Here is a 23,844-nt window from a genome sequence, read left to right as displayed (position 1 = left end):
TGTCGCAGACCCATCTGCCCTTGACAGCATTGACTGGAGTCACCACTGCACAATCCTTGTAGAAACGAAGTCCCATCTTCATACTGAGGATATCCTCCATTATGTTGTTTGGCACTATCACCATGCTAAATGGGATAGATTCAGATCAGATCTAGCAGCTCAAAACTGGGCATCCATGAGGCACTGTGGGCCATCAGCAGAAGACGACTGTATTTAAACACAACCTGTAACCTCATAGTCTGGCATATCCTTCACTCTACCATTACCATCAATCCATGGGATCAACCCTGGTTCAATGAGAAGTTCAGGACAGCATGCCAGGAGCAGCACCAGGCATATCTAAAGATGAGGTGCCAACCTGTGAAGCTACAGCATGTTTAACAGTGGAAACAGCATGCGAGAGATATAGCAAGGAGATCTCACAACCATAGATCAGATCAAAGCTCTGGTGTCCTGCCACATCCAGCCAAGAATGGTGAATAGTCACGCATTGGACTAACCAGCCATCTCAGAACCCACCATACTGGAGTGGAAGCAGGTCATCCTCGATCCCAAGGGACTGCCTAAGAAGATGACGACAATTAAACAACTAAGCAGAGGAGGAGGGACCACAAACATCCCCTACCTCAATGATGGGGGAGCCCAGCACATCAGTGCAAGAGACAAGGTTGAAACATTCGCATCCATCTTCAGTCAGAGGTGCTGAGTAAATGATCCATCTTGACCTCCTCCGGAGATCCCCAGCATCACAGATGCCAGTCTTCAGCTAATCCGATTCACTCCAAGTGATATCAAGAAGGCTGAAGGCACTGGATACTGCAAAGGCTATGGGACCTGACAACAACCCGGCTGTAATACTGAAGACTTGTGCTCCAGAACTAGCCGTTCCCCTAGCCAAGCTGTTTCAAAAAAGCTACAACACTGGCATCTACCCAACAATGTGGAAAATTACCCAGGTAGGTCATGTCTGCAAAAAGCAGGAGAAGTCCAATCCGATTAATTACTGCCCAGTCTATTCTCAATCATCAGCAAAGTGATGGAAGGTGCATTGACAGAGCTATCAAGCGGCACTTGCTCTCACCAATACTCAGGTTGGGTTCCGTCCGGGCCACTCAGCTCCAGACCTCATTACAGCCTTGGTTCAAACATGGACAAAACAGCTGAACTCCAGAGGTGAGGGGACAGTGACTGCTGTTGACATTAAGGCAGCATTTGGCCGAGTATGGCATCAAGGAGCCCTAGCAAAATTGAAGTCAGTGAGAATCAGACGGAAAACTCTCCACTGGTTGGACTCCTACCTTGCACAAGCTAAAGACTTGCAGGTGATAGGTAAATTGGCCGTTGTAAATTGCCCCTAGTGTAGATAGGTGATAGGGAATATGGGATTACTGTAGGGTTAGTATAAATGGGTGGTTGTTGGGCGGCACAGACTCGGTGGGCCGAAGGGCCAGTTTCAGTGCTGTATCTCTAAATAAATAAAATAAATAAATGAAGATGGTTGTGGTTGTTGGAGGCCAAACATCTCAGCCCCAGGATATCACAGCAGGAGTTCCTCAGGGTAGTGTCCTAGGCCCAACCATCTTCAGCTGCTTCATCAATGACCTTCTCTCCATCATAAGATCAGAAGTGGTATGCTTGCTGATGATTGCAGTGTCCAATACCATTCGCGACTTCTCAGATACTGAAGTAGTCCCTGCCTGCCTGTAGCAGGCAGGCTTGGACTAATAAGTAACATACAAATTCCAGGCAATGACCATCTTCAACAAGAGAGAATCTAACCATCTCCACTTGACATTTAATAACATTAGCATCACTGAATTCTCCACCATCATCATCCTGGGGTTACTATTGATCAGAAACTTAACTGGACCAGTCATATAAATACTGCGGCTACAAAAGCAGGTCAGAGGCTGGGAATATTGTATGTGATTAACTCACTTCCTGACTCCCCAAAGCCTGTCCACCATCAACAAAGCATAAATTAGGAGTGTGATGGAATACTCTCCACTTGCCTGGATGAGTGCAGCTCCAACACTCAAGAAGCTCAACACCATTCAGGACAAAGCAGCCTGCTTGATCAGCGCCGCATCCACCACCAGCGCACAATGACGTCAATGTGCACCATATACAAGATGCAATGCAGAAACTCCCCGTGCTTCCAACAGCACCTTTCAAACCCACGACCTCTACCACCTAGAGGGACAAGGGCAGCAGACACAAGGGAACATGAAGTTCCCCTCCAAGTCAGACATCATCCCAACTTGGAACTATATCACTGTTTCTTCACTATCACTGGGCCAAAAACCTGGAACTCCCTTTCTAATAGTGCTACAGGTGTACCTACATCAGATGGACTACGGCGGTTCAAGGCGGCAGCTCACCACCATCTTCTCAGGGGCAATTAGAGATGGGCAACAAATGTTGGCCTTGCCAGCGATGCTCACATTCCTGGAAAGAATTTTTTTTTAAAAAGTTGTCCATGGCTGTTTTTTATTGGCAAGTAGGGCTCTTGCCATTTAGGGGTATAAACTAGTTCTGTATCATATTAAATGCTTTTTGAACATCTCCCATTCTGCCCATTAATAGATTTACCCAGTTCACTGTCTCTGCCTCATCCAACTTGAGTCTACCTTACTTACATCTAGAATCTCCCTTTCAAACATTACTTTGAACTTGGTAATACTATGCTTGTATTAGATAAATGTCACCGTTAGACTGTAAATTAAATCTGACTCACTACTAAATCGAATATGGCATGCACCTTGTTGGTTCTAATTTTTGGAGAAAACTATACTGGACACACACTCAAGAAATTCACTACCTTTCTGACATGAGCTAGGCTGCTTATCCCAATCCAAATGAAAGTTAAAATCCCCCTATAAAATCCCTCTACCCTTGCTACAGGTTCGTCTAATCCCTGCAGTTATATAATCTACCACTTCACAGCTGCTACCAAGAGGCCTATACACAACTGCCACTACAGTCTTAATCCTTTTCTATTTCTTGATTCTCCCCATAAAGGCTCCTTACCTCTCATTATAGTCTCTTTTACCACTGAAGTGATTTCATCCTTGATCACTAAGGCTACTCTCCTCCCCTTGTATCATTTCCCCCATCTTTCCTGTCGACCTCATAACCTGGTATACTTAGTTCCCAGTCCTGACCATTTTGCGGCCATGTCTCAGTAATGGCTACCGTGTCATACCCTTTCAAGTTGAAATTGTGCCCACAATTCATTCCTTGTACTCCATGCATTTCTATAAAGAATGCTTGTTTGGGTCACAAACCTGAATTAGGCCTTTTGCTCTCACGTTTTACTCACACTTTTATTATTACTCTCTGTTGGTTTAACCGCTTTGCATCTTTTAACTTTCCCTTTACCTGTTGTGCTGAAAGCACAATTTCTATTACCCTGCCCTCTTTCGTTTTGTTTGCTTTAGAACTATTATTTATACTAACTTTTCCACCAAGTGCTCATGACTGCCCTTTCCATCAAGACCCTGCTCCCAGCCTGGTTCCAGTGCAGCCCATCCCAATGGTACAGTTGCTTCCTGTCCGAGTATTGGTGCCAGTGTCCCATGCAATGGAATCCCTCTTTCCCATGGCAATCCTTTGGCCATGTGTTCACCTCCCTCATCTGCTTATCCCTCCACCAATTTGCACTTGGTTCAGGTAATAATCTGGAGATATAACTTTCGAGGCCCTGTTCTTCAATTTAGCACTGAACTCCTGGTATTCTCCAAAAAGGACCTCTTACTTATTCTTTCCTGTGTTGTTAGGTGCAAAATGGACCATAACAACTGGATCCTTCCTCCTCCCTCTCCAATATCCTTTCAACTAGTTTGAGATGTCCCTTACCCTGGCATCAGGCAGGCAATATACTTTGTGGGACTCTCTATTCTGCTTGCCAAGGATACACCTGTCACCTTAATTATTGAATCCCCTACAACTATGTTATGTTATGTTACCCTTCCCCCCTTTGGACAGTCTCCTGTTCCAAGGTGCCATGGTCTGCTGCCCTTCCAACAGTCTTTCTCCTTACCCTCACATGTACTTTGTGTCTGTGGGATAGGATTACTTTCTGAGATCCTCGTTCTCTAGCTCACCTGGATTTCCTTTCTGTACAATATCGGTCACAAGACTATTCTGATCCCGCAACTCTCTGCGACGTGTAACCAAGGTCTGGAGCGAACTGTCTCAATATTCCTCCCAGAGTCTTATGTGACTGCAACTCATATTCCAGCTCAATGACTGAGACGGAGAGAGTTGGGATGCAGAAAGCTACTGCAGACATGGTCCCTAGGGACATTTGTGCCGTCCACAACTTTCACATACTGCAGTGTAGACACATAACCTGCTCTGCTATATCTTAGTCTATATTATTTCGATCTACTTTTTAGTCTGATGTAATTTTAAATTTTTTTTTAAAACACATTAACTTGCACTAAGCACCAAAACATAAAAAAATTTAAATGTTTACTGCTTCAAGCTTGCATGAATCACAACAAGTAACAGAGAAGGTTGTCTATATGGATTTTCAGAAGAAGTACTACATAAAAGACTGCTTAACAAAATTGAGGCTAATGGAATAGGAGGGTCAGTGTCCAATTGGATAAAAAAATTAGCTTAAGGACAGAAAACAGCGAGTCGTGGCAAATGGTTATTTTTCGGACTGATGATAGGTAGGCTGTGGTGTTCCCCAAAGGTCAGTACTAGGACCACTGCTTTTTTTTGCTATATATAAATGATTTGGATCTTGGAATACAGAATAGAATTTCAAAATTTGCCAATGATACCAAACTTGAAAGAGTGGCAGTGAGGAGATACGAACCACCTGCAACAGGACATAGACAGGCTAGCAGAATGAGCAGACAAGTGGCAGATGGAATTTAATACAGGCAAGTGTGAGGTGTTGCACTTTGGCAGAAATGATAGGGTGAGGCAATATAGACTTTCTGGCGCAGTCCTAAAGAGGGTGCAGGAACAAAGGGACCTAGGGGTGCACTTGCATAGATATTTGAAGGTGGCAGGACATATTGAGAAAGTGGTTAGTAAAGCATATGGGATCTTGGGCTTTATAAATAGAGGTATTGAGCAGGGAAATTATGCTGAACCTTTATAAAGCTCTGGTTAGACCCCAACTAGAATATTGCATCCAGTCTTAGTCACCACACTTTAGGAAGGATCTGAGGGTCCTGGAGAGGGTGCAGAGTAGATTTACCAGAATGGTTCCAAGAATGAGGGATTTTAGTTACAAGGTTAGGTTGGAAAAACTGGAGTTGTTCTCCTTAGAGCAAAGAGGATTGCGGGGAGATTTGATAGAGGTGTAAAAGATAAGGCTTAGATAAGTTAGACAAGGAAAAACTGTTCCAATTAACCGATGGTACAAGGACTAGGGAACACAGATTGAAGATTTTGGGCAAGAGATGCAGGGGGAATGTGAGGAAGAACTTTTTTACGCAACGAGTGGTAATGACTTGAAATTCGCTGCCCACGAGGGTGGTGGCAGTGGAGACAATCAATGCTTTCAAAAGAAAATTGGATGAGCACATGAAAGAAATAACCTTGCAGAGCTACAGGGGTCAAGTGGGGGAGTGGAATTGACTGGATTGCTCCAGAGAGAGTCAGCATGGACTCAACGGGCTGGATGGCCTCCTTCCGTGCTGTACATAACTATGACTCCTTCCCTGTGCTTTGAATTCCCACTCTCACCAAATACCCAACTTTACACTCTGTTTATGATGTACTGAGTTTATGCTAACTGTTTAATGTGCTGTAAAAAAGTGAGAAGTGAAATGCAGAGAGAATGGTTTCTGTTTGATACCTGGACGATATCATATTGTCAAATATTGTGCAAACAAAGTCACAATTGGCTCACATACAGAACTGGTCTTTGCTACAGGCCAGGAGAAAATATCTGATGTCCTAAGAAAGCAAAATGCCTTGAACATCAAAGGCTGAAGGTAGAGGCAATGTATTCTCTTAGAATCGCCAAAATTATCTGTGTCAAATGCAAGCTTCCGACTCAACATGAATGAATCCTGTAATGGCAAATCAGAATACATCAAAAGTTAACAACCTTAAGTAGCTCAAAATACTGTACAGGGGAAGACTCTGATACAGAACTATTGTACTTTTGACAAACTCCACACTGGTCTAGTCAAAATCAGAGAGTGTCACCTTGGTCTCCTTCACTGAATTTTGGTTTACGGAGGCGACAAATATCAGTGCCGAAACTGAATTACTTATTATAAGTAGGATCTTCTTCATTCTGCCACTGAATCTCACCCTTCACATGTAACAATATTGCTAGCCATCCACTGGAGAAATTGCCAGAGGACGCTTCCCTTTACACAATGTCCTTCCTTTAAAGATTAATCAACCTCTTTCTGCTCTATATAAAATGAGCCTCAGTCAGGGACTCTTGTCCTAAAAGCAGCTGACCAAATGTTCAGTGGATCACAAAAAACTTTTGAAAATGAGTATTAAAAAATCTCCAAACTTCACCAGTTTAGAGGGAATTCTGTACATGAAGGCTGAAATTCAACCTAAAGACTGAAGGCATTGTGTATGCATCTATCATCCTTCATTTCCCCAATTTTAATTGCTCCACTATAAGCAGCCGTACCTTCAGTTGCCTAGGCCCTAAGCTCTGGAATTCCCTCCTGACACCTCTCCACCTCATTTACCTCCTTTAAGACACTCCTTAAAACTTACCTCTTTGACCAAGCTTTCGGTTGTCTGACCTAATTTTACCTTAAGTGGCTCAGTGTCATATTTTGCTTTATAATGCTCCTGTGAAGGGTCTTGGGACGTTTTATTTTGTTAAAGGTGCTGTATAAATACAAGTTATTGTTGATTATTTGTTCAATCTACATAAAGTGGAAACAAAGAAAAGAGCAGAATCTTGGTGGTGGACTTCTTAGAAATTACATTTTCAAGCTAGTTTGGAACATTGATACAGCAAGTGCAAGGGAACATGCCTCAGTAAGTGGGATGCTCGCTGATAAGTGCGCAATGTTCAGTGCCATTCGCAACGCCTCAGATATTGAAGCAGCCCGTACCCAGATGCAGCAAGACCTGGACGGCATTCACGGTTGGGCTGGTCAGTGGCAAGTTACATTCGTGCCACACAAGTGCCGGACAATGACCGTCACCAACAAGAGAAAATTCAACGATCTCCTCTTGACATTCAATGGTATTAACATCGCTGAATCCCTAACCATCAACATCCTCAGGGTTACCATTGACCAGAAACTGGAGCAGCCACATAAATACTATGGCTATAAGAACAGGTCAGAGGCTGGGAATTCTGCAGTGAGTAACCCACCTCCTGACTCCCCAGTGCCTGTCCACCATCTACAAGACACAAGTCAGGAGTGTGATGGAATACTCTCCACTTGCCTGGATGAGTGCAGATCCAACAACACTCAAGAAGCTCAACACCATCCAGGACAAAGCAACCCGCTTGATTGGCACCCCATGCACCACCTTCAAAGTTCACTCCACCACCGACGCACTGTGGCAACAGTGTAACATAGAAACATAGAAAATAGAAGCAGGTGTAGGCGATACGGCCCTTCGGGCCTGCTCCACAATTCATTATGATCATGGCTGATCATCCAACTCAATAACCTGTTCCTGCTTTCCCCCCACATCCTTTGATCCCTTTCGCCCCAAGAGCTATATCTAACTCCTTCTTGAAAACATAATGTTTTGGCCTCAACTGCTTTCTGTGGTAGCAAATTCCACAGGCTCACACTCTCTGGGTGAAGAAATTTCTCCTCATCTCAGTCCTGAAAGGTTTACCCAGTATCCTTAGACTATGACCCCTGGTTCTGGACTCCCCCGCCATCGGGAACATACTTCCTGCATCTACCCTATCAAGTCCTGTTAGAATTTTATAGGATTCTATGAGATCTCCCCTCACTCTTCTGAACTCCAGTGAATACAACCCTAACCGACTCAATCTCTCCTCATATGTCAGTCCCGCTATCCCAGGAATCAGTCTGGTAAACCTTCGCTGCACTCCCTCTATAGCAAGAACATCCTTCCTCAGATAAGGAGACCAAAACTGCACACAATATTCCAGGTGTGGCCTCACCAACACCCTGTATTATTGCAGCAAGACATCCCTGCTTCTGTACTCGAATCCTCTCACTATGAACGCCAACATACCATTTGCCTTTTTTACCGCCTGTTGCACCTGCATGCTTACCTTCAACGACTGGTGTATGAGAACACCCAGGTCTCGCTGCATATTCCCCTCTCTCAGTTTATAGCCGTTCAGATAATAATCTGCCTTCCTGTTTTTGCTACCAAAGTGGATCACCTCACATTTATCCACATTATACTGCATCTGCCATGCATTTGCCCACTCACTTAACTTGTCCAAATCATCCTGACGCCTCTCTGCATCCTCCTCACAACTCACCCTCCCACCCAGTTTTGTGTCATCTGCAAATTTGGAGATATTACATTTAGTTCCCTCATCTAAATCATTAATATATATTGTGAATAGCTGGGCTCCCAGCACCGATCCCTGCAGTACCCCACTAGTCACTGCCTGCAATTCGGAAAAAGACCTGTTTATTCCTACTCTTTGTTTCCTGTCTGCCAACCAATTTTCTATCCATCGCAATACACTACCCCCAATCCCATGCACTTTAATCTTACACTCTAATCTCTTATGTGGGACTTTGTTGAAAGCCTTCTGAAAGTCCAAATAAACCACATCCACTGGCTCCCCCTCATCAACTCTACTAATTACATCCTTGAAGAATTCGAGTAGATTTGTCAAGCATGATCTCCCTTTCATAAATCCATGCTGACTCTGCCCGATTCTACCACTATTCTCCAAGTGCTCTGCTATAAAATCTTTTATAATGGACTCTATAATTTTCCCCACTACTGACGTCAGGTTGACTGGTTTATAATTCCCTGCTTTCTCTCTACCTCCCTTTTTAAATAGTGGGGTTACATTAGCTACCCTCCAATCTGTAGGAGCTGCTCCAGAGTCTCTAGCATCTTGGAAGATGACCACCAATGCATCCACTATTTCTAGGGCAACTTCCTTAACTACTCTGGGATGTAGATTATCAGGCCCTGGGGATTTATCAGCCTTCAATCCCATCAATTTCCCCAACATCGTTTCTCCACTAATACTGATTTCCTTCAGTTCCTCCCTCTCACTAAGCCCTGTGTTCCCCAACATTTCTGGTATGATATTTGTGTCCTCCTTTGTGAAGACAGAATCAAAGTATGCATTTAGTTGATCAGCCATTTCTTTGTTCCCCATAATAAATTCCCCTGTTTCTGACTGTAAGGGACTTACATTTGCCTTCACCAATCTTTTTCTCTTCACATACCTATAGAAACTTTTACAGTCAGTTTTTATGTTCCCTGCAAGCTTGCTCTCGTACTCTATTTTCCCCTTCTTAATCAATCCCTTTGTCCTCCTTTGCTGAATTCTAAACTGCTCCCAATCCTCAGGTCTGTTGTTTTTTTCTGGTGAATTTATATGCCTCTTCCTTGGATCTAATGCTATCTCTAATTTCCCTTGTAAGCCATGGTTTGGCTACCTTTCCCATTTTAATCTTGCGCCAGACAGGAATAAACAATTGTTGCAGTTCATCCATGCACTGTTTGAATATTTGCCATTGTCTATCCACCGTCATCCCTTTAAGTAACGTTTCCTAATCCATCATAGCCAACTCGCACCTCATACCTTTGCAGTTTCCTTTATTAAGATTCAGGACCCTAGTCTCAACTACGTCACTCTCCATCTTGATGAAGAATTCTATCATATTATGGTCACTCACCCCCAAGGGGTCTCACACAACTAGACTGTCAATTATTCCTCTCTCATTAGAACTGAAAGGTTTCAGGTCACAGACCTGAAACGTAACTCTGCTTTTGTCTCCACAGATGCTGCCTGACCTGCTGAGTATTTCCAGCACTTTCTGTTTTATTACCTAATTTTCTAACCTTTGCTTAATATTGAGTTTAACTATGACTTTTTCCAAAACATACAACTGCCTAGTTTAACAAAAATAAACTTTCACCACCTTCAACATTCACTCCCTTCATCACAGTGGCAGCAGTGTGTCCCATCTACAAGATGCACTGCAGCAACTCACCAAGACTCCTTAGACAGCACCTTCCAAACCCGCAACCTCTACCACCTAGAGGGGCAAGGGCAGCAGATGCATGAGAACACCACTACCTGCAAGTTCCCCTCCAAGTCACACACCATCCTGACTTGGAACTAAATCGCCATTCCTTCACTGTCGCTGGGTCAACAGCTTGGAACTCCCTTCCTAACAGCACTGTAGGTGTACCTATACCCCAAGGACTGCAGCAGGTCAAGAAGGCAGCTCACCACCATCTTCTCAAGGGCAATTAGGGATGGGCAATAAACGCTGGTCTAGCCAGCGATGCTCACATTCCATGGACAAATAAAAAAACCCCACAAACTGTTAAATACTCTCCACAGCTCTGTGGACAGTACTCTCATCTCTAAGTCAAAAAGGGCTTGAGCACATAATCTCAACTTTTCAATAGAAGTATAAGGAGACAAATGAAACTCTGACATCATTACCTTCCAAGACAAATGAAAAACGAATAAATAACCTTAATAGCAATATGTGTGGTTTGCTCCATTGTATGAAGAACCTACCTCACTGTAATGCACCAAGTATTCCTGCTGAAAATGACTGTCAATAGAACAGCTATTAGAGAAAAAGTAACATAAGAAATCAATTAACTCTAATGGTTGTAAATTCAAAACTAATTTGCGAGAACAATATTTCAGTGAGCGAGTGGTCAATCTATGGAGCAGACTCTGGTGAGACAGTATTGATTCAGTCAAATACAAAGTGGATAGATTTCTTTCAGAAAATTACATTTTAGGATACAATGAGTAATAAAATCATTTAACATTCCAAATTATAATGTTTTTTTAATGCAACTTAGAACCCTAGTGAAAGTCTGGTGATGCTATTATCTGAAATACAATGTACTTTGTGATGGCTTCTGTAATCTATGGCCTAGTACAGCCTATTAAATGGATAGGTATAAGAACTGCCTGTTGGTATAGTTTAGGATTTAGGTTAAATTCCTTGAGGATCCAATGGGAGAGCTCCCCTGAAAATATTCATTAGTGGTCTACTTTTATGGGAAGAAAAGGACTCTTGGCCAGCACTGATTATACACAAATTTAAGTGATGTTGAAATCAGAAAAGTTTGCTTCTGCAAAAAAAATGTAACAAAGGCTTATCTCTAACTTTTTGCTGATCTTGGAATCACCAAGTCAATTGCAGATACATTCTCTCAAACACTCAAAAAAGCATGCATGTGCATGCACACAAAAAAAACACTTGAAAAGAAAGGATTAATACAGGTACGTGAAAGCATTACAAGAAAGTAATTTCCTCCTTTTAAGATAGTTATATGCTTTAATTTTTGGGAAAAATAAACAATGCATCTTCACTTTTTTGTCTCACTTTAGTTCACTTTCATTTAATCAATTTTTTTTAAAAAAGGCTCAAAACTTATAAATGTTGATGTTCAGAGGGACTTGGGTTTACTTGTACAAGGAACAGAGAAAGTTAGCATGCAGGAACAACAAACAATTAGGAAGTGTTACAATCGGAGTTGAGACCATTAACTTTGAAACAGGAGATATGCCCTCCCCAGACTGATTAAAGAATTACATGACAAGATTTGACATTTTAAGACTTTTACTATAACAACTAAACAGTACTTAGTAAGTAGGAAATACTCTAAATTACAGAGAAAGCTATTTCCCATTAACTTATTAACACACTTGAAAACCCCACACCACATTTATACGTTACACAGTGTTCTCATTGAAAAGATATCCTTGCAGCTAAAAGTCCCAAACTCCTCCCAGTTGCAATTGGTTGGATCTCCCAGTGTCCTTTTCAAAATCAATTTCCTCTTTGCTCACTTCTCCCAAACACATTTGTCTGGTCTTCCATTAATAAGGCAATCTCTGGTGACCCCGTTGGTCTTTTCTCCGCTGCAAACCTCAACTTTCAAACCGGATTCAAATCTCAGCAGCCTTTTGCTGTATCAGTCTCTCTCGCTTGGCTGCACAGCTCTGCTTGCTGGTTTTCCTTTCAGCTCCAGTCTTAGGAAAGCCTCTCAAATATATCCAGATCAAAAGTCAATAGTTGTTTGCCTTTTACTGTTCTCACAGACTGAGAGTCTAACCATAGCAAAACCACCTGGGCCTTCCTTTGTTTCCAGGTGTTAACAATTGCAACTCAAATTTGCATTTTAGAGCCCCCTGGCACCCTATTTACAATCTGAGAGTCTGGGAGAAAAAGGCCCATTGGCCTTTAGGTGTTACAACCTTGCACCTTGCTTTCAAAAGGGTCTTTGATCTGGGTTCCTTGTTTTCCTGGTAACCAAGACCCCTAGCTTGTCTCTGGGCAGAACTGGTGTGAGATCATGTGTCCTCCGAATGTCCATTTTACACTGCATTAAAGATCACAGTTTTTAAATACATAACCATACTACAAAGTCCAGTGTTCATAACAGAAGGCAAATGGCATGTTAACCTTTATACTTGTAATCCAATCCCCTTGCAGTAAAGAGGTCTTGCTATGTGGTTGATGGTCGGCACAGACTTGGTGGGCCAAAGGGCCTGTTTCAGTGCTGTATCTCTCTGACTCTATAATTGTTCGGGGCTTTTGTGAGATCACACCTGGAGTATTGTGCAGAGTTTGGTCTCCATATTTAGGGAAGAATATACTTGCACTGGAGGCAATACAGCAACACTTCACTAGATTGGTCCCTGGGATGAGAGGGTTGGCCTATGATGAGAGGCTGAGTGAATTGGGTCTTCACTCTCTGGAGTTTAGAAGAATGAGAGGTGATCTCATTGAAACATATAAGGTTTTGAGTGGACTTGACAAGGTAGACACTGAGAGGTTGTTTACCCTGGCTGGGGAATCTAGTACACAGGACATTATGTCAGGATATGGGGCTGATCATTTAGGACTGAGCTGAGGAGAAATTTCTTCACTCAAAGGGTTGTGAATCTTTGGAATTCACTACTCCGGGGTTAGTGGATGCTCCATCATTGAATATATTTAAGGCTGAGATAGAAATATTTTTAGTCTCTCAGGGAATCAAGTGAAAACAGGAGCAGGCAGAAAAGTGGAGTTGAAGCCAAAGATCGGCCATGATGGGCTCTTTGGTCTACTTGTGCTCCTATTTCTTATGTTCTTATTTTCTAAATTTAATTTTCGCAAAGACACTGGTGTATCCTTTGGGGACATTAGCACAGTTGCAGGATAGTCAGGGAAGCCACAAAGAATTGCTGGGTCAGCTGACAAGAAATTAAGGGACTTCATTTATCAGGAGTTATGGAACATTAGCAAAAGAATGCTAGGTCCTCCAGGAAAAGAAAGGTTCTGTGGGGGACATTTGACATAATGACAGGAGGCTGCAGGGAACATATGGAACCAGAAGAAAATGGAGGACTCTGTAAGCCACCTGGAGATGGTACTTTGAGAGCTCAAGCTAGTATTCCACAACAGTACTCTTTAGCTTTGGTGAAGGCACCATCCCTCAGCAGCAGCTACTATTACAAAGATTGGATTTTCACGACTGAAACACAAGGATACAGAAATGGAATTCTTGGTTTTGTGTCAAGAAGCACAGAATTTAAAATCAAGGAGATAATATTGGAACTTGTACAAGACCCAAGTTAGGCTTCAGTGGTAATAATGCTATGTATAGTTTTGGGCATATGAAAGATACAAAAACAATGGAAAAGATGCAGAGGTCACTAGGATGTTGACAGAGATGGAAGATTACAGAATGAAAGTTATGAAGAGAGACTTGAGAAGTTAAGGCCTTTTTTCCAAGAAGTTGAATGGTTTAAAGGATAACTAGATATAAAGAAATCACAAAAAGAATTGAAAGGCATATTAGAAAAAAAGTTCTTGACACATTTGGCGGTTAGAATGTGAAATCATTGCAGAGGCAGTGTTCTTTTAAAAGGAAAACATTACAGCATAAACTTGTATTCATATAGTGCCTTTAACGTAGTAAAACTTCCCAAGGAACTTTGCAGGAGAAAATATTCAACACAATTTAACAGATATAGGGAGTGAGTGGGATTAAACTAAGTGGCTGATGTGGAAAAAAAGATGTGGACTTGATGGGTCAAGTGGTCCGTTCATGTCCTTTAACATTGTGTGTCTATGATCACAGATTCACAAACGTAGTAGAAAGATGGTGTTAAAATATCGTTTGGATGTTAGAAACAACAGAGTAGGTACAAAGATCACCAGAACGACAAGGGGAGGAATGTACATTTGAACCTCTAAATTTAGGAAAATTCTTCATCAACTGTCTAGATGTCAGTTACTCCAATCCAAATAGAAATGCTTCACACTTAGATGGAAACACTCCCAACACTGATTACATCTCCCACTCCTCCATCTGGATTCTAAAATAGCAACAATGACAATTCCAGCTACAGAGCACTCAAACTCGAATCAGAGGTTGGAAAGGAGCCTCAGCAATTGTAACCCTTCAATTAGTGATGCAACTATTTCAACTTAACAGCAGATACTGTAACCAACTATTTAATTTACTAACAAATGCATTCCAACGCAAGGCAGTCACAGTTAGAGAATGTTTGCTGTTAATAACAACAACTCCTTATCCCAGGGATAGAAAACTCTACTTATGAACTAAGAAATGAGTTATTTACAGCTTTAGCAACCTGAAAAGCATTGGAATATACCAGTTTGCAAATTACATCAATCCTTCAATATCTGATTCTTGTTTTGTTGTCACATTTGATCCTTTGAGGCAGCTACTTCCTACACACTGACCAACCCAATGCCAAGTTATATGTTTAGTTCCAAGTAATTGTCTTGAAGTGTGAAAGGGTTATTTAGGAAAAGGAAAACAATTGCTCATGAAGGTAGTATGAGTCTGGATACATTTTCCCAAGTAATGCAATATGAAATTTGTTTTTGGAAATTTAGGGTTCCAAAATATGTTGAGTGTCATAAAGTCATTTATGGCTTAGAAGGAGACCATTCGGCCCATTGAGTGGTCTACATAATTTTATTCAACTACTAAAGGGTCAGAACTGGGAAAAACAGAAATTTGCATTTACACAGCACCTTTAACATAGGAAAACATCTTAAGGTGCTTCATTGATGCAGAATCAGACGAAAGTTGATAGCAAGTCAAAGAAGCTGAATTACAGTGAGTGACTAAAAGCTTGATCAAAGGTGGATCATACATTTTTTTTAAAATAACTGAATGAGGAACACAATATAAATCACAAAGCGTTGATTTTGAGGGATCAACTGTATAGATGGGCAAGCTGGTTTGAGGTTTTGATTTCTGACCTTAGTGTGAAGTTTTCTAGTAATTTAATTTATAAATCATACCATTTGATACTATTACCATTTCCCGCCATTGTTTGATTTGCTGCTTTATTTTAACATGTGTAACCTCAGAAGCTGCATTGGGGATTGCAAATGCAAGAGGAGCAAAATCCTTCATAGCACTTAAACGCTGCAAAAACTAAATGTGAAAATGGTACAATCCTGGACAAGGAAAATATTTAGCAATATGAACAATTAACTCCGGTGTTTAGGAAAATTCACAACTCTTTCAACAAAGGAAACGTAGAATTTGATAAAAGTTTTTAATTCATTGCAAATGAGTTTTAAATGAAATATTAGGCTTGGGATAGCTAACAATTTCCATAGTTAGTGAAAAAGTCAGAGCAAATATTAAGCAGGCTTTTTCATTAAAGAAAGGAGGCAAATATACCCCTGTATCAGGAATTCAAAGATTTCTGAAGTTACTTTGCTTTATCTCAGGACATAAAAATGGAACATCACTCTTGTGCATTTCTCAGTTCTAACTTAAATTTTATAATTGAAAAGGCAAAATCTATCCATTGCTAAACTCTTCTTCCAAAGGAACTTGCTAAAGGATTGGAATATTTTGTTGTGTTATTTATCCAAATGCTCCTCGTCAAATATTTAGACAGACATTCTTCAATCTGTGCTGTGATCTTGGCTCCAAATGGAATTTACAGCATAGAAACAGGGTATTCGGCCCAACTGGTCTGTGCCAGTGTTTATACTCTACACAAACCTTTACCCAATCTAATAACCTTTTGCCACCCTGCCCCATCTCCCTCTATTCCCTTCCCCTTCATCTGTACATCAAGCTTCCCCAATGCTCTCTGCTTCAACCACTACATGTGGCAGCGAGTTACATATTCTCAACTGTTCTAGACTCACTCACAAGTGATAACAGTTTCTCCATGTCCACTCTCTCGAACCCCTTCATAACTCGGGTCTTTTCTTAGTTTTCTCTTTTCATGAGAAATGCGCCTCAGTCTGCCCGATCTTCCCTGATAGTTAAATATTCTCAATTCTGGTAACATCCTTGTGGATCTTTTCTATACTTTCTCCAGTGATTCAATACCCTTTTTGTCATATGGAAACCAATGTACAGTGCTCCAAATATGTGGTCTAACCAAGGTGTTAAATGAAATTAGCATTACCTTCCTGCTTTAGTATTTTATTCCTCCAGAAATGAACCTGCCCATTTTACCCTTTTTTGCCTTATCAACTTGCATTTTACTGATTTCTGTATCTGTATTTACATACCTCTTTTCCTTGTCCACATTTAATTTTTCTTTCAAGGAAAAAGTGGCCTCCTTATTCCTCCTAATAAAATGATGCACCTTACAATTTGCTATATTGAGTTTCAATTGCCATTTATCTACCCACTCTGCAAGTATGTTTATGACTTCCTGTCCTCAACCTTATTAGCTATATCCTCTAACTTGATATCATGTCATTTTGACACCCATACCGCTAATTTGAGTTCAAATCATTCATGTATATGGTAAGCAGCAGTGATTCCATAGGTCACATTATACTCCAAAAATCACTAACACCTCTTTGCAACTGATAAGAATTATCAGAACACTTGACTGTTTCGGCATTTTCTCACCTGCCTGTTCCAAGGCTACCATTGTCGACTGTTCAATCAAATCTCGTTCAATAAAGCTTCGGAAATCTTCACTGTACACATTTAAATCAGGCAGCTGGAATGTATAAATGGGCATCTCTAAAGGAAACTGCTCACTACTGCATTCATTTGCCACATGTGATCGAGCGAGGGACACAATGGCTGAACTTGCATGAGAAATTCCTCGTGAGAGGCGTTTTTCTATATTGGATGAAAAAAAATCAATTATAAAGTACTAAAAATGCAAATTCTGATTGGCTAGAAAATACCTAGAATCATCAACTTGATTACAGTGCAACAGTACAAAAAATAGAAATGCAACCTCAATTGCACAAGAGGATTCAAAACAACTTCTGTAAGGAATTAGTGTAGAAAACAGGATTGTTAAAATTGCAAATTTTCCCTTCTCTTTCAGCAAAAAAAAACCCAAAATGCTCACCATCATCCAAGGATGCAAACATTTCAATACCAGTATTTCGATTTAGATGGTTAATATGTTTTGTCAAACTGATACTACTTAGGTAGGTAACTTATTTTAACAACTACCAAACTGCTACAATTTGTGTGTATTTTTGTATATTAACAAAGAACAGCTTTTTTGTTTAGCTCCTGATTGGAAATGAGCTTGGCAGAATCAGAGCACACCATTATAAAATGTACTATTTAACATGTTGTAATGAGCGCCGTCATACCCAGATCCAATTTAAATGCTGGTATTAAAATCAATTTCACCAATGTTTCCATCACCAACACTTAGAACATCTATACTTTCAGTACAAATCAATTCAGAACCACATTAAATCCCACTGTGCAACAATGATTGTTGTAATGAAATACAGTTCTGCTTACACCACAAATACTGCACAATCTAATCAAAAATACTCTTAGATAGGTGATGCTTCACTGGTGTGTTCAAACCTTACAAAACCCTAGGAAAGGAATCAAACAAGACTCAGAAAAAACAAAATCTCAGTCCATGAGCAGTTTAAAATCTATCAAGGCAATACTAATGAAAAAAAATCAGGATGTATCCTGTTCACAATATAACACATATATTCAAACATCTCTCTTTGCACCTAGGCAATTCAGAGAACACAAAAGAAAAATGATTACACCACAGTATTGTTAAACATTAAAAGTAAAATGAATTTGTACATTACTCAAAGGAGAATTCATGTATGAAAATTTTATAAATTTTGAATAGATATTAAATTTTGCTGGGACTCTGAATTGCAATTTTCTGTTCTTAATGAAAAATGTTAGTGTATTCTCAATTCCCACGAGTCTCCTGGACCTGAAGTCAAAGTGACATGGCAATCCATCAACATCTGCAACCAGATTCCGTGTTAAACATGTTAGTTAAACTACTGTGACGGGCAGTGTGCAGTCTTGGTAATGCTGCAGGCCCCAGCACACACACAAATACAAAAATGACAGCACTGAAGAAAGATTTTTTCCTAAAGTAAAAACATTATATTTTGTGGGCAGTTTGAAAGAGAACTGCTCATCAGCAGCTTTTCAAGCCTCCAACTCAGATGCGCAGGAGGGAAATCTTTATCTTCTTTGGAAGAAAAAGAGCTTCTTGAAGAACAGCATTCCTCTGCTGCCCTCATCCATTCATCTGATCCGGGACTAGTAAACCATTCTCACTTGTTATGGGTTTTTTGTTTTGTCTTCTCTGCCTATTTAACTCATGTATCTAAACTGTTGTTTCTAATAAACTACTTTAAAACCACCTATGACTTTGACCCCTTTTTGGGTAAACTGTGACTCCCAGACCAAATCTTACAAAAGTTCAATCCTCCAATGGATCAGATGGGAACCAACAACACACTTCCAAAATAAAAAAGGTGAAGTGATGCACGCAAGTCATTGTTCTCTTCTGGACTACCACTCAGCAGGGTGTTCAAACAACAACATACAAGTGTTTAGAAACAGCAATGCACATCATGAAACAAAACAAGAAAATGCTGAAACTCTCAGGTCAGGCAGCTTCTGTGGAGACGACAGTGTGAACTTGCTCAAAATTGGAGAATACTTTGACAAAGGGTCCAAACCTGAAAATGTTAACTAATTTGCCCTTTCCACAGATGTTGCCAGATATACTGAGTGTTTCCAGCACTTTTTGTTTTTATCTCAGATTTCCAGCAGTTACATTCTTTTGGTTTTTGTTTGTGGTTCACTTTATTAATGTGTTTTTGATTTAATAATCCAGAACATGAAATATAAAGCTAAATTTCTTGGTGAATCACATTTGAAAATAAAATTAATCTATCCACTAATTTAGAACACCAAAATCATGAAAACCTTTAATCTGAACCTATCTACAGATTTGACACTAAAATAAAAGCAAAATACTGTGGATGCTGTAAATCTGAAATAAAAACAGAAAGTCCTGGAAATGTTCAGCAGGTCTGGCAGCATGTGTAGAGAGAGAACTGGACGAAAGGTCACAGACCCGAAATGTTAACCGTTTCTCTCTCCACAGATGCTGCCGGACCTGCTGAGCATTTCCAGCACTTTCTGTTTTTACTACTGACTTTTTCTTTGGCAAACAAAGTTGTGAAAGAATGAATTCTAAAGGCCTGGATTAAATCACATGCTAACTGATCACAGGACTATTAGGAAGGATTACTCAGAATGTTATTCATAGCTAGATGGTGCTAATTCTGCACTGTCAGCAGGGAAGCATGACTTGAAAAAGTGCATTTTGGATGGACTATGTCACTGCAGCCACAACTCCCCAGCCTACGCTTCATGTAAAGGCAGTTCCCCACTGGGAGTGCAGGATTACCCCGATGGTTGTTTTAAACGTGACATAACTTTGAAAATCGTACAATAAGACTACAATAAAGATGTAAAATGAATACATTAAAACTGAACTGTTTTACAATTGTTCATTGTGTAAAAACCTTTACAATAACGAGAATTACTGAAATGCAGAATTGCATTTTGAGACAGATTTTACAGCATTTATGGGAAAGACATGAAGGAATTCAGCAGTTGGCTAGGGATTATGTTAACTGCCAAGATGTTGGTTGTTTTGAGTAAAGACCTTACTGATATCAGCAGCCCTGGGTATTACCAGAATTTTCTGTTCAATTTTGTAATTACAAGTGTAAGACACTATACTGTAAGTGATGCAAAATCTCCAAAATGATTCAAAATACCTATAGCAATGTTGGATACTTTTGTTAAATCACATTACCTTGAGAAATCTCATCTTGTCCCTGCTCACACTTGTTCACTTGGTCGGACAGTTCTTTTTCTTGCTGCTTGTAGAAGCTTCCTTCATTGAACACATGAGGCAAGTTCCCAGTGCGAACTTGCCTAAGTTGTTCAAAGTCATTCAGCGCTGCACTCAGATCCCAATTTTTACCTACAAATATAAAATTGTACATTGGTCCTTATTATCCAAAAGTAAATGTTACATTAACTGGAGGGAAAAGCATCAGCTAATTTCTCTCCATGCTCCTTTATTGATAATACAAACCCTATGGGGACTACATTTCTTGCTACTTTAAAACAAATTCAGAACCAATCAATGCAGAAATGTTTGCTCATTATGTTGCTAAAAAAAATTATTTATAATAAATTACTGGATACACACCTGTTATATGATCACTGATCAATCAAATACTAAAAGTACTCAACTCATTTAGAAATATGTAATGAGTGATGCTTACAACTGCTCAACAAAGCTTGTTAACAAGGTAATATAATGCATCAATATCACCAATGGGCAATAATTCGCTGAGCTCAATGTCAGTACTCTGCAGGACATTTGACATTCAGAGTTTCCACATGTAGCCTTGGCTCAGTGGTAGCACTCTCACCTCAGAGACGATTGTGGGTTCAAGCCCCACTTCAGAGACTTGGGCACATAATCTGGGCTGACACTTCAGTGAGTACTGAGGGAGCGCTGCACTGTCGGAGGGTCAGTACTGAGGGAGCGCTGCACTGTCGGAGGGTCAGTACTGAGGGAGCGCTGCACTGTCGGAGGGTCAGTACTGAGGGAGCGCTGCACTGTCGGAAGGTCAGTACTGAGGGAGCGCTGCACTGTCGGACGGTCAGTACTGAGGGAGCGCTGCACTGTCGGAGGGTCAGCACTGAGGGAGCGCTGCACTGTCGGAGGGTCAGCACTGAGGGAGCGCCGCACTGTCGGAGGGTCAGTACTGAGGGAGCGCTGCACTGTCGGACGGTCAGTACTGAGGGAGCGCTGCACTGTCGGACGGTCAGTACTGAGGGAGCGCTGCACTGTCGGACGGTCAGTACTGAGGGAGCGCTGCACTGTCGGACGGTCAGTACTGAGGGAGCGCTGCACTCTGTTATGCGAATAGAATCATACTACAAAGGATGAGGTAATTCGATGCATCGTGGAGTAATGGCTCTTTGAAAGCTATCCAATTAGTCCCACTCCCTGAATCTCCCTATAGTCCTGCAAGTATTTCCTTTTCAAGTATATATCCAATTCCCTTTTGAAAGTTATGATTGAATCTGCTTCCACCAAAGTTTCGGGCAGTTGCATTCCAGAATACATCACCAAACAATGTAAAATAGTTGTGACTGTGCTGGCTTCCCTTGACATTCAATGGCATTTCCATCGCTGAATTCCTCGCCATCAACATCCTAGGGAGTTACCATTGATGAGCGTGGCTCTAAAGAGGAGATTTACTAGGATGTTGCCTGGTATGGAGGGAAGGTCTTACGAAGAAAGGCTGAGGGACTTGAGGTTGTTTTCGTTGGAGAGAAGGAGGAGGAGAGGTGACTTAATAGAGACATACAAGATAATCAGAGGGTTAGATAGGGTGGATAGTGAGCGTCTTTTTCCTCGGATGGTGATGGCAAACACGAGGGGACATAGCTTCAAGTTGAGGGGTGATAGATATAGGACAAATGTGAGAGGTAGTTTCTTTACTCAGAGAGTAGTAAGGGCGTGGAATGCCCTGCCTGCAGCAGTAGTAGATTCTCCAACTTTAAGGGCATTTAAGTGGACATTGGATAGACACATGGATGAAAATGGAATAGTGTAGGTCAGATGGTTTCACAGCTCGGCGCAACATCGAGGGCCGAAGGGCCTGTACTGCGCTGTAATATTCTAATTCTAATTCTAATTCTAACAACACTCGAAGCTCGACACCATCCAGGACAAAGCAGCCTGCTTGATTGGCACCCCATCCATCACCTTCAACATTCACTCCCTCCACCACCTACGCACAGTGGCAGCAGTGTGTACCATATACATGATGCACTGCAGCAACTCACCAAGGCTCCTTCGACAGCACCTTCTAAATTCATGGCTTCTTCCACCTAGGAGGACAAGGACAGCAGATTTTTTTTTTTTTTTTTTAAAGAGATACAGCACTGAAACAGGCCCTTCAGCCCACCGAGTCTGTGCTGACCATCAACCACCCATTTATACTAATCCTACACTAATTCCATATTCTTACCACATCGCCACCTGTCCCTATATTTTCCCTACCACCTACCTATACTAGGGGCAATTTATAATGGCCAATTTACCTATCAACCTGCAAGTCTTTGGCATGTGGGAGGAAACCGGAGCACCCGGAGGAAACCCACGCAGACACAGGGAGAACTTGCAAACTCCACACAGGCAGTACTCGGAATTGAACCCGGGTCGCTGGAGCTGTGAGGCTGCAGTGCTAACCACGGCGCCACTGTGCTGCACTGATGCATGGGATCACCACCTGCAAGTTCCCTCCAAGTTACACACCATCCTGACTTGGAAATATATCGCTATTCCTTCATTGTGGCTGGATCAAAATCCTGGAACTCCCTTCCAACAGCACTGTGGGTGTTCTCACATCAGATGGATTCCAGCAGTTCAAGAAGGCAGCTCACCACCCCTTCTCAAGGGCAATTAGGGATGGGGAAGAAATGCTGGCCTTGCCAGCGACGCCCACATCCCATGAAAGAATTTTTAAAAAGGAGCAACTCAGCTAGTCCCACTCCCCCAATTTTTCCCCATAGTCCTACAATTTTTTTTCTTCAATTCTCTTTGAAAACCATGATTGAATCTGACTCCACCACACTCTCAGGCTCTGCATTCCAGATCCTAACCGTTTGCTGCGTAAAAAAGTTTTTCATGTCACCATTGCTTCTTTTGCCAATCACCTTAAATTGGTGGCCTCTGGTTCTTGATCCTTCCACCAATGGGAACAGTTTCTGCATATCTACAATGTCCAGACCCTGCATTATTTTGAACACTTCTATTAAATCTCCTCTTCATCTCTTCTCCAAGGAGACCAGTCCCAACTTCTCCAATCTATCCACATAACTGAAGTTCCTCATCCCTGGAACCATTCTCATAAATTTTTTTCTATACCCTCTCTAATGCCTTCACATCCTTCCTGAAGTGTGGTGCTCAGAACTGGACACAATTCTCCACCTGAGGCCGAACCAGTGTTTTATACATGGTTTCCAGTCAAACAGGGTTAAGGAAACCTGTTGATCATTATCTACTTGGTCCCCCTCCATATTAAACATCACTTGAAGGAAGCTCTGAGGAAAGCAAGGGAAAATATCCTCTGGATTGGAGCTTCAATATTCACAACCAAGAATGGCTCAATAGTACCACAACTCACCAAGCCTGAACTCTGAAGGACATAACTTGGTCAGATGAAGCAAAAAAGCAATGCAAGGAAATAACCTCTTTGACCTTGTCCTCACCAACCTGTCAAATATATGTTTATCCACGATTATATTGGTAGGAGTGGCAACTGCACAGTTCTTGAAGACAAAATCTCTCCATAGTCTGGAAATCCT

At 41.3% G+C, this 23,844-nt stretch overlaps 1 protein-coding gene across 5 annotated transcripts in view; it reads right to left on the bottom strand.

The window, feature by feature from the left end:
- Window positions 1–23,844, bottom strand: part of otud7a (OTU deubiquitinase 7A) — a 307,458-nt gene that overhangs the window by 82,674 nt on the left and 200,940 nt on the right. For 4 of the 5 annotated variants that reach the window (XM_068015653.1, XM_068015654.1, XM_068015656.1 and 1 more), the window contains 2 exons: window positions 20,264–20,434; window positions 17,038–17,256 (listed from right to left, as the gene is read on the bottom strand). In XM_068015653.1, coding sequence (XP_067871754.1) covers window positions 17,038–17,256; window positions 20,264–20,434 — 390 coding nt within the window. The remainder of the gene's footprint in view (window positions 1–17,037; window positions 17,257–20,263; window positions 20,435–23,844) is intronic. The other variant, XM_068015658.1, reaches the window with a different exon arrangement.

Source organism: Heterodontus francisci, chromosome 35 (genome assembly GCF_036365525.1).
Source record: "Heterodontus francisci isolate sHetFra1 chromosome 35, sHetFra1.hap1, whole genome shotgun sequence".
Classification (NCBI taxonomy): Eukaryota; Metazoa; Chordata; class Chondrichthyes; order Heterodontiformes; family Heterodontidae; genus Heterodontus; species Heterodontus francisci.
Note: the sequence above shows the minus strand (reverse complement) of the source record. Positions and strands in the feature narration are given on the sequence as shown.